The sequence below is a fragment of the Furipterus horrens genome, unplaced genomic scaffold (assembly GCF_987537825.1).
Source record: "Furipterus horrens unplaced genomic scaffold, mFurHor1.1.pri manual_scaffold_5, whole genome shotgun sequence".
NCBI lineage: Eukaryota > Metazoa > Chordata > Mammalia > Chiroptera > Furipteridae > Furipterus > Furipterus horrens.
Genome location: NW_028327175.1, coordinates 91172444 through 91185941, shown reverse-complemented (window position 1 = coordinate 91185941; position 13498 = coordinate 91172444). Strand labels below are relative to the sequence as shown.

At 40.5% G+C, this 13498-nt stretch overlaps 1 protein-coding gene across 3 annotated transcripts; it reads right to left on the bottom strand.

The window, feature by feature from the left end:
- Nucleotides 1-2302: 2302 nt before the first annotated feature.
- On the bottom strand, nucleotides 2303-12112 carry CTXN3 (cortexin 3). 3 transcript variants are annotated; one of them, XM_090279073.1, is made up of 2 exons: nucleotides 11759-12112; nucleotides 2303-3833 (listed from the first exon to the last, which is right to left on the bottom strand). In XM_090279073.1, exon 2 carries the CDS (start codon nucleotides 3732-3734, stop codon nucleotides 3489-3491), a length of 246 nt encoding a protein of 81 aa, XP_090135199.1. In that variant the 5' UTR covers nucleotides 3735-3833; nucleotides 11759-12112; the 3' UTR covers nucleotides 2303-3488. The 3 variants fall into 3 exon arrangements, with proteins under 3 accessions (XP_090135199.1, XP_090135200.1, XP_090135201.1); XM_090279074.1 differs by lacking the exon at nucleotides 11759-12112 and adding an exon at nucleotides 9674-9792; XM_090279075.1 differs by lacking the exon at nucleotides 11759-12112 and adding an exon at nucleotides 8426-8815.
- Between the last annotated feature and the right edge of the window lie 1386 nt (nucleotides 12113-13498).

Below are 13498 nucleotides of genomic sequence, written 5' to 3'. Positions count from 1 at the left end.
CACTCGTTATAGTACTCTTGTTGTGGACTAGGGAGTCGGGGAGAGGGAGACCCAGTGAGGGGAGGTTGGACAAGGAGCAGTAATCTGAGAAGGAACAACAAAAATAGAGTGGAGAATAGAGGGAGGAAAGAAAGAAGAGCAGGCTTTAGGAGGCCCTGCGGCACTTACTGGCAGCCCTGTGCTCAAAGGCCTCATAGAGGGCAGGTGGCTATTTCAGTCTGTTCCCATTATAGAAGTGGGTTCTACTGTCGCCCTTAAGAAGGGTGGAAACTGAAATTGACAACCGCTCTTCATGGTGTATTCCTTCTCATGAATCAACAGTGACTCCCACACTTTGTTTTGCTTTTTAGGACCCTCTGATGTTCAGCTCCACCTTTATCCTTCACAAGTGAGCTCTAGCTACCCCTCCAACCACTTCCTCCAGCTACGCTGCTCTTCTAGTGATAAGCCCCACACCTACACCTCCTTCTCTTTATTCTTTGGTTTTACTTCCTCTCTTCCTTTGTATATATCTAAAATACCTTCATCTCCCAGCTCAAGATATAATTTCTTTCATAATAATAATTTATATTGTATAAAGCTTTATACCAAGCCCTTAAACATGTGCTACACATCTGAGCCATCATTTCCTTAACTGTCTTGGCCTACATCCCTCTATCCCTACATCCCTCTATCCCATACTCTCTCTCCTAAAGCCTTTGTCATTGACCTAACTGTACTAGAATCAGTCTCTAGGGATGGAAGGCTGTAATAATCTACATTTTCAACAAGCTCCCCAGGAGGAACTGAGGAGTGACCTAAGGAGGCAGAATTTTGACTATTGCTATTTATTTTATATTTTTCCATGTTGTTTATATTTTTTACCATGACCATGTACAACTTGCATAATAAAAATTAGTGTGGGGATTTATATATATATATATATATATATATATATATATATATTCCCGATGATTCTGATGGTATAATAACCATACATCCATATTAATCGTTTGAGCACAATGATTCAGGCACATACCTTCTTTCATTTCTTAGCTCTTCAACAAGGTAGAAAGGTACTTAAGTGCAGAAGCTAACCCTGTACTTTTTCTATCTCTCCAGTGCTAGAATGCCAGGCTTGAAGCAGGTGCTCAATAAATACCTGAATGGCTTTGATTAAACTCCCAATGAAATAAGAAAAAAGTTTAATAAGGATATACATGGCACGATACATTTGAAAAAAATTACTTTATAATTAGTGGGTTAAGGAAATACGTATTATTAAGACACCTCAAATACTTGGGTGACTTAATAAACCACAGGATGACCACAAATCAGTATTCGTGTTTTTCTTTAGCTCTAGCTACAAAGGATCTTTGAAGGTATCGATAAACTTTGAGCATGTAGAAACCATAAAGCGGTTCATTCTTTGTCAATCTGACTCATTCTTGAAGTGAATTGTTCAATTATAAATCCTACAGCTAAAGAAGAAAGTTGAGTACATAATTGGAGAAATATAAGAATCAAAACTTTCATACATTCCTGATGGGAATGTAAAATAATGCAGCCGCTTTAGGAAATAGTCTCACAGTTCTTCGAAAAGTTAATCATAGAGTTAGCATATCACCCAGCAAATCCATTCCTAGGAAAATACCCAGGAGAAATGAAAACATACACCCATATAAAATCTTGCACACAAATGTTCATAGCATCATCCTTCATACTGGCCAATGAATAAGCATTATAGCTGATGAATAAACAAAATGTGGTATAACCAAACAATGGAATATTAGTTCATCATACAAAGGAGTGAAATGCTGATCATGCTACAACATATATGAACCTACCTTGAAAACATGTTAGTGAAAGAAGCCAGACATAAAAAGACACATATTTTACAATTTCACTTCTATGAAATGTCCAGAATTGGTAAATTCATGGAGACAGAAAGTGGATTAGAGATTTTCAGGGGCTGAGAGGAAGCGGGATAGGAAGTGACTGCTACTGGATATAGAACTCCGGAATTAGATAGAGGTGATGTTTGCACAAATTCTGTAAATATACTAAAAGTCATGTACTGTATACTTTAAGAAGGTAAATTTTATAAAGTTATTTGATTTACGTAAAGTATTTTTCAATAAAGGTATTTTATTTAAGTAAAGAAAAAAATCAATGGGAAAATGAGGAAGGGGAAATCTAGGCAGGAGGACCCCCCAAAGAATGTTTAAAAAAAGAAAGAAAATGACAGCAGACAGCAGTTTTCACTAAGGGCTGCCTTTTAAGACATAATTGACTTTTAAACCACATATATATATATACATATGATGGCTAGCTAAGGAGAAAATTAAAAGACATAGACTATAAATGCAGACTGAGGGGTTTAGTTTAGATACAAGGTTTTCCTACCAGTAGAAGTTGGAATAAGAGGTTTTCAGATCTCTCCTTTTGGTGGAATTAAATAGTGCTTAGAATAGTTTTCATGAGTACAAGACAATTTGTAGGAGCCCCTCCTGAAATGGGAAAGGGATGAATTAGAAGACCTTTCATGATCTCTGCTCTTTTCTGTTCCTCAGACACGCAAACCTTCAGCATCAGACATAACACACCACCTCCCGTGCATGTAATCTCAGAGAAATAAAAGAGGAGATGCTTCTCTGCCTTGAAAAGTTTTATTTGGTTTCTATATTCAGTCATAAACACACAGTTCTCTTGAGACTGTAAAAGTCTCCTCCTCTAAATAATCAAATTCTTATTTAAAAAAAACTTGAGGCTGCACTTGTAACCCATTATTTCAGTTGTTAGTGTAAAGAAAGTAAATTCAGGTTATGTATAGCAACCTCCACACATGTTATTAATATGAGTACATAGAATGTACCTGGCCTGGAAAATAGTTTTAAGACCTCCATAAACCTTTGAATTCAGTTTTATTTAAAGAATAAAGTATCATCTTCACCCATATTTTCCCAGGATGGAACCATCTCTTCTAAGCCCTCTCATGGACTTCCCATGCTCTTTGCTTCAGGTGAAAACAAGTACCTGCTTTTTTGGTCCACTGAGCACAATCTTCCTTACTCTCTGCTCAGGACCCAGATTCCCATGAAAATAAAACAATCTGAGGGACACGATTAAAGCAAGAAAGTTTCTTCTTGGCCCTGTCACCAGATTCAGATCAAATCCTTCCTAGTCTTTATTCTCTCGTCAGGTTGGATATTGCTTCCTCTCACGGCAAAGTTTATGTCAGCATTGACACTCCTGGTTTCACCGCCTCGCACATTCGACAATATTCCTTCACTGAGTAAGCACAGAAATTTAAACCTTTCTATTTTTGGTTAGTAATATAAGTCTCCATTTCCAATATTCTCAAATGTTTTAACCCAACAGCATGTTTATGGAGTAATAGATTGTGGTCTTATGAACAGGTGTTGCTAAAACTTGATTTGCTGAGAGATTGATGAAGGAGAATTCCTTCCCAAGCACTTCACCTCTTCGGCAGGGGCCCTGCTCCCCTGCTAAGCAAGGGCATGGTCAAACTGCCCTTTCTCCAGGCCTTCAAGTCCGTCAGCCCAGGTAGAGGTTGGCATGCTCCGATATGGGTCCAGAAGAATCCGGAAGCACCTGACAATGAGGATGCCCAAGAAAATAAACAATAAAATCACAAACACAAATGTGGTCTTCTGCTCCAGAGACATGCTAGAACCTGACAACGTGTTCCCGAAGGGCACTAGGGGTGAAGGAACAGGCTCTCTTCCATCCATTGTGTTGGGGAGACAGAGCACAGGATTGCCCAATTTCTTTTTCTTCCATTATCAGTCTGCTGAGATCATGGTGTTTGCACCTTGGAAGGGTTAAGTTATCTGCAGGAAGGTAGAAAGAAAAAAAAGAGAAATAACTAACAAAGAGCAACTTTATTTCTAGGCTCATGGTCATGTTTTTCAGAGAAAGGAAGGAATCTCTAAACGTGTTCATTGGAGATGCTTGATTCTGTAAAATATTTTACTTTTGCATGAAATTACCAGACTGCTCAGAGCAGCCACGTGAGGCCAGGAGGGGTGGCCAGGGAAGGTAACCAGAGTACAGAAAATGAGAAATGTGCAAGGCAATGTTGACCCCAAGGTGTGCTTGCCAACTTGACACCCAAACCCAGCCTCCTCGCCACGTCTCTTCTAGATGCCCTCCAATACTACTACTCTTACATCATTCCTATAATGGTACTTGTACTTACCACTGATTGGACACCAACTATGTATGAGCCAGGACTGTGGCTAAACACAACATGTGCTAGCCACCCTACAAGCGCCATGAAAGCACGGGCCTCTATAGCTTCAGTGCAAGGAAACTGAGGCCAGAAAGTGTGCCTAATATAGTAACTCTCTCTCTCAGGGAGCATCAGGTTCTGGGTTCTGGCTTCCGTTCTAGTGCTAAAAGAGTGTGGGACCTTGGAAAGGTCCCTAAGCTGTGAAAACGGAAGTAGAAATGCCTGTGTATCTCATGCCGTTGTAATGAGGGTGAATGTCTTTGAAAAGCCTTTGAAATGTACACAAAGAAAAAAAACAGTGTTGCTTCACTTAAGACATTACTAAGAGAGCTGTGATGCTTCTTTGCTTTCTCTCGCCTCAGCCAAGAGAGAAAGGGGTGTCCTGAACTTCCAAACCATCAAGCTCCTGCTGCTTTTTCTTTTTTCTGCAGAAAACAAAGACCAGTTGAAATGCTGGACCCTAGGAAGTACCTAAAGAACTGAGCTAGGGAAAAGGAATTGTTTGACTGCATTTTTTTCTTTTCTTTTCTTTTTTTTTGGGGGGGGGTATTTTTTATATATATATTATTTTATTTTATTGTTGTTCAGTTACAGTTGTCCCAGTTTTTCTCCTGTCCCTCTCCCCTCCCCACACCCTGCTCCCACAGTCAATCCCCACCCTGTTGTCCATGGTTCCTTGACTAGAACCTCCCTCTTCTTTATTTTATTGTTGACACTATTGCACATGTCCCCATGACTGCATTTTTTAAAAGCCTTATAGTGGCTTCTTACTCTTTAATAGTGGAGAGAAAGAGAAGGAAATTTTACTAGTGGAAAAATTAAGAAATATGGATATTATTGTTTAGCTTTAAAGGAAAATTGAAGTATATACAAAGACCACTGAAAGCTTCAGATATTGAACTAAATTTATTTAAATCAAATTTTGTAAAGAAGAGTATCTATATTATACATTATTATATAGAAACATCATATGACATTTATTTATGAATCTGTCTATTAGAAAAATTACATATCCAAACAGTCAGGTTTGAAAATTAACATGGATTCAAAAAATACACTCAATAAAAATAAGCAACCAAATAAAAATAGAAATTATGACCTAAAGCATTAACGCAATATTTCTTCAGCTAACTTATAATCATTGTGTTGAAATACAGCACTAGTAATCCTAACACTGTGCATGTATGTTGACTCTTCAAAGTTTATAAAATCACAGTTTTAAAAACAGTTTATAAAGGGACTGACAGACAGTACTGGGAAGAATGAGTTACCAGTCTGGGGGGAAAATATTTTGCAGTTCCATGAATAAATTTTTTAAAGGCTGAAATAGTTGCAAAGGAATCTTTTATGATTCACTTTTATTTTGAAGTAAGATTGGGATGAAATTTGACTGTATTTTAAACAAATTAGCTCCTTATGACTGTAGAGGATGTTCATGGATTGGGTCTGGTTTTGGTCTGCTTGGGTATTTGTTAATTCTCGATAGGTAACTGAGGCTGAGGGGAGGGGGCAGGAAATGTGGCCAGAGCTTCTAATGCAGCTCTCCTTAGTGCTTCCTACTAAGGCCATCTGTACCCACCCAAAATACCCATACTGGATTAATCATACCAAATAGAAAATTCTCCAAGGGCTAGGTCAAATGTCCCTGCCATGTTCCCTCTTGTCTTTTCATGTCTTACTGAGGATCCCCACACTTCCATCCCTGCCCTCCCGCCAACTTACTAGGTCCCATTCTATGTCCATTTCCCCTCCAGCCCAAAGGAGGGCAGAGTCGTTTTCTATGTCTGTTCCCAATACATCTGAGACAGACTTGCATTTTCAGAAAGTTCCTTATGAAACACTACATAAACCCAAAAGGAAATATAGAAAAGATCATTAACTGTGTAAATGCACAACATAAAGATTTCTAGATTTGTGAAATTCAGTGAAGACAGTGAGCCTGTGATAATTCCTCCCTATCCACAAGCTGGCTGACTAGTGTGGCAACACCTTGTTCAGCCCCTCCCTTCCCACCCCTAGTCTCCACTGGGTGAGCCATGCTGACACCCAGGAGCAGGCTTCCCCAGCCTTGTCTTCTGTACAAGGCAAACGCCAACTCCTTTCCTCCTAGCTAATTATTTCATACTTTGTAGACTGTTCTAATAACTGAGTTTTTAGAGCTGGTACACCATTCATTTGCGTGCTTTGGTGACGGGCAACTGTCCCACGCAGCAAATAACCTAGTCATCTGATTCAGTTTAGAATGATTCAAAATTTTTTAGTTTTACCATCCTGTTCTGATTAAAAGGTAGATGCAAGAATATGGTTAACTCTCTCTGCAGCCTGATTATGTGATTTGAAAACTCTCTAGCTCTTTATAAATTGTAAGCCTCATCCCTCCCAGGATACTGTGGTGCCCAAGTTCCTATTTAAATTACTTCATTTGGTCATATTATTAAAGGATATTAAATCGTAATAGTTTACCAAGGAAAATGACTCAGTAACGCAGTAGGGGTTTGTCTGTGAAAGCTGTTCCTAATTGAAGGAGAGGGAAACGTGGTTGCTAGAAAGGCCCTGGCCAGTGGTTCAGCTGATTGGAACATTGACTTGTACACGAGAAGGTTGAGGGTTTGATTCCTGGTCAGGGCACATATCTAGGTGGTGTGTTTGATCTCCAGTTGGGGTGTGCATGAGAGGCAACCAATTAGTTATTTTTTTCTCTCTCACATTTATGTTTCTCTTTCTCTCAGTCTCCCTTCCTCTCTCTCTCTCTCTCTAAAATCAATAAACATATCCTTGAATGAGGATTAAGAAGGCGGGGGAAAATTGAAGGAAGATCTTGCTGCTAAAGAGGACTGGGGGGAGTAGACATGAGTGCTGTGAGCAGATGGCCCAGCATGAGATTCCTGGGGAGGGATGGGAGTTGGTGGGTAGGGATGAGAAAACCAGGTGATAGTTTTATAGGGATTTGGGAACAGAAAGATCCAGAAAGAAATGCCAACTATTTCACAATTTTGCCTAGGTCTGATTGAAATCCTTAGAAGAGTCTGTTTTTGTTTTTGTCTTTTAAACCCACAATCAGCTAATCAATAATTTACAAATTTGGAAAGTTCAACAGCATGTTTAAGTTAAAGGAAGCATCAGATATAATAGGATGCAGAGAAAGAACTAAATTTAACTACAGTACAATATTAAAAAACATGTACATTTTACAAATGTCTGTCTTAGAGTAAAATGTCTTTTTTGGTATAAATGATTCCTAGGAAATGTTCACAATTGCTGTTAGCAGAATAATGAAATCTTTCTTTTGAATGAATAGTGAAATCCAGGCAGGTAAATTATTTCAGGCTTCGACATACCATAAGTGTTAATAAGAACAAAAGGCAGTTATCTGTGCAGGGCCATGGGTACGGCAGTAGTTTAATCCTGACTGGCTTCCCCAGCATGTAGCCCACCTGTGTCTACGCTTTGCTAGGTCTTTGTGTGTGTGTGCTCAGATAATAAAGTCTAATTTTAACACTGGGCAAAAGAAACCTTAATTAAAATATGCCATTTTTAAAAATCCTAAGATGCCATCCCTTTTCGCAAGTCAGGCTCCCCGGACTCTGATATTCACAGAGTGTGAAACGCCCTGACTTCCTCACGAAGCCCCGTGTGAGTGGTCCGTCTTAGCCACAGTCATTCTTGCTATTGGCCACTCACTTCAGAATAATTTACAAAGAGGCTCACTCTTTCCTTCCCCATACTTCCCACACACCACATCAAGATTCATCCTTCTGAGCTCAGATCTTGCCACTACTCCCCTCTAAAAGACTTTGTCCTCCAGTATCCAAGACCCTAACTCTCCCCTTAACCTCTTATGGACCTGATACCCCTGTTTTCCAGACCACAAATCAGGTCATTTTCTGACAATGGGATTTTTAAAAAATATTTATTTATTTTCACAATAAGTTTAAAAGGCACAAACATCAGATTGCATTTAGCTTTGAGTAAAATAACCAATGTATTGATAAGAACAAACTGACATGTAACTGAGTCTGCAGACACCTGAGGAGAAAGCCTCACCTAATCTGCTCTGTGGCTCCACCCCACACCTCCTGTTCTTTGAACACCTCCAGGTTTCCCACCTGTGAGCTTTGAGTCCTGATGCTCTCCTCCTCGCTCTAGTCCCACCCATAGGTGCTTCCTGCTCTGTCGCCAAGAGCACTTTACCTGCATTTCTGTGGCAGCACCTTATTACAGAACAAGTCTCCACTGGGTTCATCTTCTTCCCTTTATTCAACAACAGGCTCCTTGAGGAATTTCTTGCTGTTCAGGGATCATTGCCTCTTTCAATAGCGGTTGGCTCAAATCTCTAGCCCCTTACAGTCCAGGAAACTGAATTGAAACTTCAGGGTGCCAATTGATATAGACAAGGGGTAAAAAAAAATCACCTCATCCAGCTGAACTGGGATCTCAGACCATTGTGTTTGAAATAGATCTTGTTTCAAAGAATCGCAGATAGCCTGAGTCACAATGACACTAATAGTCACAGACCTCATGATTTGAAAAGTACTTATTTGGCCGTTTAAATTTTTCTGGGCCTCAACACTGATCGGTTGGTCTGAAATATAAAAATCACCTGGAAACCCTGGCTGGTGTGGCTCAGTGGATTGAGCGTCGGCCTGTGAACCAAGTGTCGCTGGTTGGATTCCCAGTCTGAGCACATAACTAGGTTGCACGTCAGGTCCCCAGTTGGTGGCACGAGTGAGAGGCAACCACACAGTGAAGTTTCTCTCCCTCTCTTTCTCCTTTCCCCTCTCTCTAAAAATAAATAAATAAATAAACAAACAAACAAACAAATAAATAATTTTTTTTTTTAAATCACCTGGAGATAGCAGTTTCTCTCTAGGTAAGGGGTCAACCCCTTCTTGCCTAATCTGCTTTTCTTGGTCAGGAAGGGCAGCCATCGAAAATATCTTGAATCCAAATGTCTTACATGGAAACTATAAATGTCAGCATTTACCCTTCTCAAGTTTGGATTTTTCCTTTGGACATTTCATTTCATTAGCATCTCATTATGCAATTTCACAGTAAAGAAAAATATTTTATCTGAAGAAATGGATCTTAGAGCAATGACATTTCTTTTCTTACATTTGAAGTGACAGCAGCAAATGAGTTGAGTGCATGTGGCACTACACACAGCCATTTCATTCTGCCATCTCACTGTCATGGTCATCGGCTCCTGTGCCCCCTCCTATAGTCATGGCAATAACAGCGGTGGCAGGTGCAGAAGATGCGCAGTCCTGCCTGGCGCGCCGTGAGTGGTCAACAAATAGGTGATGACGAGTGAGTGTATTCTCTTTAGATCATTTTTGTGCAAAATAAGATTTAGTTCTGATCTCTGTTATGCAAATCAGCATGCAAAGCAATAGAGATTATAAGTAAATGGCCCCCAATTTTTTGAAAAAAATCAGTTACCAAGAGAGCAGCATCCCCCTAAGGAGGCTGGATCGCAAGTTTCTCTCTGGCACGTTGGAATGAATAGAAAGTCGTCCTCTCTTGGTGGCAAACGGTGTGCAGGGTGCAGTTAAGCAATGCTGTCTGTATTTTAAGTGCTCCTAAACCACATAATTGCTCTACCTCATTTCTAAAACTTGTAGGCCAGAAAGCTAGTTGTGTGACTTGACATGTTTTCAAAAGTAGGTGTAAAAACAGTTTGTCCATTGAGCAAGAACACTCACAGTCTTGTCCAGTTTACTTTCACATGTGACGGACAGGACACTTTGTCCTGCAAAGACACCCTGTGTACCTTATTTATATTTATACAGCAGACTAGTGAGCCCAATCTGTAGACTGCAACAGGAAGGGAATTGACTAGGTAAGCAGGACTGACTTTGCAACAACTGGCAGAGACAAACTTACTCAAAGCACAGCATTATTCTGCCACAGTTCTGAAGCTGACTGTTGAAATGTTAACGTGGCTTTCAATGATTAAAATAATACATATACTGAAACTGAGGCTAAATAACATTATTCTCTACTTTCTGAGCTAAAGGAAGCCTCGACTGCATTGCTGTTTGCGTAACTGGAGTCTCCGGAGGTCCACCCACCCTCCACACCCCTCCAGACATATGAAGATCCCAGTCAACCTTATTGTACATCTTCCCCCACAATTAGGTGCCCTCCACAAAAGCCACCTCATTATCTAATCAATCAAATCGCTAAATAATCAAATGAATCGTGTAGATACCTATGAATCTTGTAGAAATTCTGTGTATGAGCCCCGTGAACAGTAACTTGCCTTCCAGGACATAAACACAAAGATGCAAAATGTTGCCTATAAATTCCAACAATTCATGGCCCTCTTGGTGACCAGCCAAGAACTTCAGGTAAACATTTCATGGCTCTCTGCAGGTACTTCATGCATTTTAACCACCAACCCTTTCTTTTGGCCTATATAAATGCATGGCAACTTCCATATTCTGCTTTTCCAGGTACAGCTCTCCTGTTTCAATACAATAGATAGCCCTGATGCTTCAGAATTCCCAGGATGGCTAAGAGTAAATATCATTTTATACATCAGACAATAGACCCAAGGCTACTTAGCCCATAAACAATGGTTTTCAAGACATGAGAATGTGGTCAGCTACAAATGACAACAGGCAGTTTCAGAACTGTTGCTGCCCCCACTGCTGCATCAGGAGGGCTGGTCCCTCCAGCTGTCTGTCTCCCCAAATTCAGCCTGCAGACTCATTGGCTTGGGTTTCGGAGTGGACCCCACCGTTCAGATGTTTGTCAGCTTTGGGTCAGCCGGAGACCTTTCTCTTCAGCCTGAGCCCTAAGCTCTGCTTTACTTCTTCCCTACCTTCATCTTTCTCCTAACATCAGCTTGAAGAGCCCTAAAGGGACTGAAGGGCAAGGCTCACCCTAGCTGAGAGTGTTAGAAAACCACAACCTAGTCTCAGTCAGTTGCAGGGGGTATCAAAAGGCACCAACAGCAAACTGGTACTTTTAACTTCAAGCAGTAAACATTACTATTCTACCAATTTCCCCTGTCTTTCCTCATGCCTTCTAGTGAAAAAGAGTGCTTGCTGAGACCTCAAAAGCCTGAGGCTACACCCCAGTGGCACCAGGGACAGCACTATGGTTACGAGTTGTTGAGTTGCGATCCTTTGTAAACAAATTAAAACATCTCTATTACATTTTGGGAGATTGAATATTTGAGGTGAAAGGGGAAAAAAAAAGAAAACAGTAATGTCCAAATAGCTTTTATGAATAATTTACTGCAGCTTAGCAGAGAAAAAAGCCTATTTTACTACTCCTTAATCCAGTATCAGTAGCATTGTAAACTTAAGCATGCTTTAAAAATAAAAGCATCATTACATCCCCCCCCCCATATTAACTTTACCTAGCAACTGTGTAATTAGACTTTATCTGACAACTAGCTCTGAATTCAGAACTTGGATCCAAAAGGCAGCTATGCAATTATTGCTCATGCATAAATTGTAAAGTTAGAGAAAAGCATTAAACTAGCCTGTCACAGACACAATTTGAGTCAAGTACCTGCATCTGGCTGGACAAACATTAAATCCATTTCCTGGTGAAGCTGTTACAGGTAGTTACAAGCTTCTTTAGTTTCCATTCCACCGACCAGGCTGTGTGAATGCAGTAGACAGTGGTAGCTGCGAGCAGCTGATGGCACACCCCAGATCTAAAGCTGTTGTTTCAGGCTTAGAAACTTCCCATTAAAACCCTTGAGTTAAAGGAACATCGTCCTTCTGTGTGAGGCATCATTAGCGGCCAACACGGCTGCTTCTTTGAGGCAAGCCATGATTTCAATTCTGCCTCAGCAACTCTTCAGAGGATTCTGCTTCAGTGAGTAGAGGCAGTAAGCAGTCTCCTAGCAGTGTGTCTGAAATCATCCCCAAGGAAGCATTAACATTCAAAAGGAGTACGGGAGAAAGCATCACAGGGCATTCCCATACCTTTTCAAAACCAAAGCCATAAATCTACCAGTGTTCTGCTCTGCCCTATTGATTATTGATACTGTCCCTCTTTGGGGATGACAGTTAGCACTTTGCAGGCACCAGCCTCCATATCGATTATGGTTTATGACCTTCAGGCCAACTTAATTAATGGGAAGACTTCTAGGGAAGGGCATCAACTTAGCATCTGGGAGGTGAAAAAAAAAGACTGCTTTGCCTAAAGAAAGCAAAACTGACCTTTCAGAAAAGCAGCAATTATGGGAAGCAAAGAGGAGAAAAACAATTAAAAAAGAACAAAATGATATTTTCACCACCTGTCTGTAAGTTTGCTAGGCTTGGTTGCCTGTCCAGTGTCTCTTTTGGCCAGCCTGTGTGACTGTGACCTTGAGAGGTTCCCCACCCACACCAGCCATCTGAGACCACTTGACAAATAAAGATAGACCTTTGTTGAAAGTTATACTAATTCTACAGATAGTAATTACCTGGTACAATATTTAAACTATTTTCCTTGAATAGAGTGCCTAAGTAAATTTAGGAAATATTTTAGGATAAAATTTCTCTTTTTACAAAATGTGGTTCTCTGGAAAGGATTCAGCATAATCCTTAAGATGGAACATCCTTGTTTTTTGGCAACTCACCACTTTCTTTGTTGAAGTGGAAGCATAGTTAGCAACAACACCCACCCACCAAATGATGGGGTACATGATATTTAAAGCTAACTCTGACTGTGCCCATCAGCTGCGCTGTCTCTTCAGCTCTTGTGCGATGTTGGCCATTACCCTTAGCTTCAGGAGACTAGAATGCAGCTCATTTTCTAAGATGAAAAACCCATATGTGCTAACAACAGAAAACAATCGCAGATAGATCTCAGACCCAAGAAAATTCAGATGCTAAATGTTTGGCTCTAAAAGTAAGAATCAAATGCTTGACAATAGAACCTAACCTCAGAAGGACTGGAGGGATTTTTCCCTTTATGTTTTCTGGATTTTTAACAGAATTTCCTTCCCAATTAGTTTTCCTTACTGTATTTCCATGCGCATGTGCGCACACGCACACACACGCACACGCACACCTCACAATAGAATGGGACAAAGAAAATCCAATGCAGCCGTATCATTCGGTACTAACTTGTGTCCTCTGTGCTTTTCAGCAGATGATGCTGGTTGACGGAGTGCCCTGTCTCGGTGATGCCAACAGAGCGTGGCTCAGGGAGCATTCTGACCCCACTCTCCCTTATGTACTTATCACTCCATGTGACAAGAAGGCACTCTCGTTAGAAACAATGGCCCTGCCCAGGAGGCCTCCTCAGATATTGTTT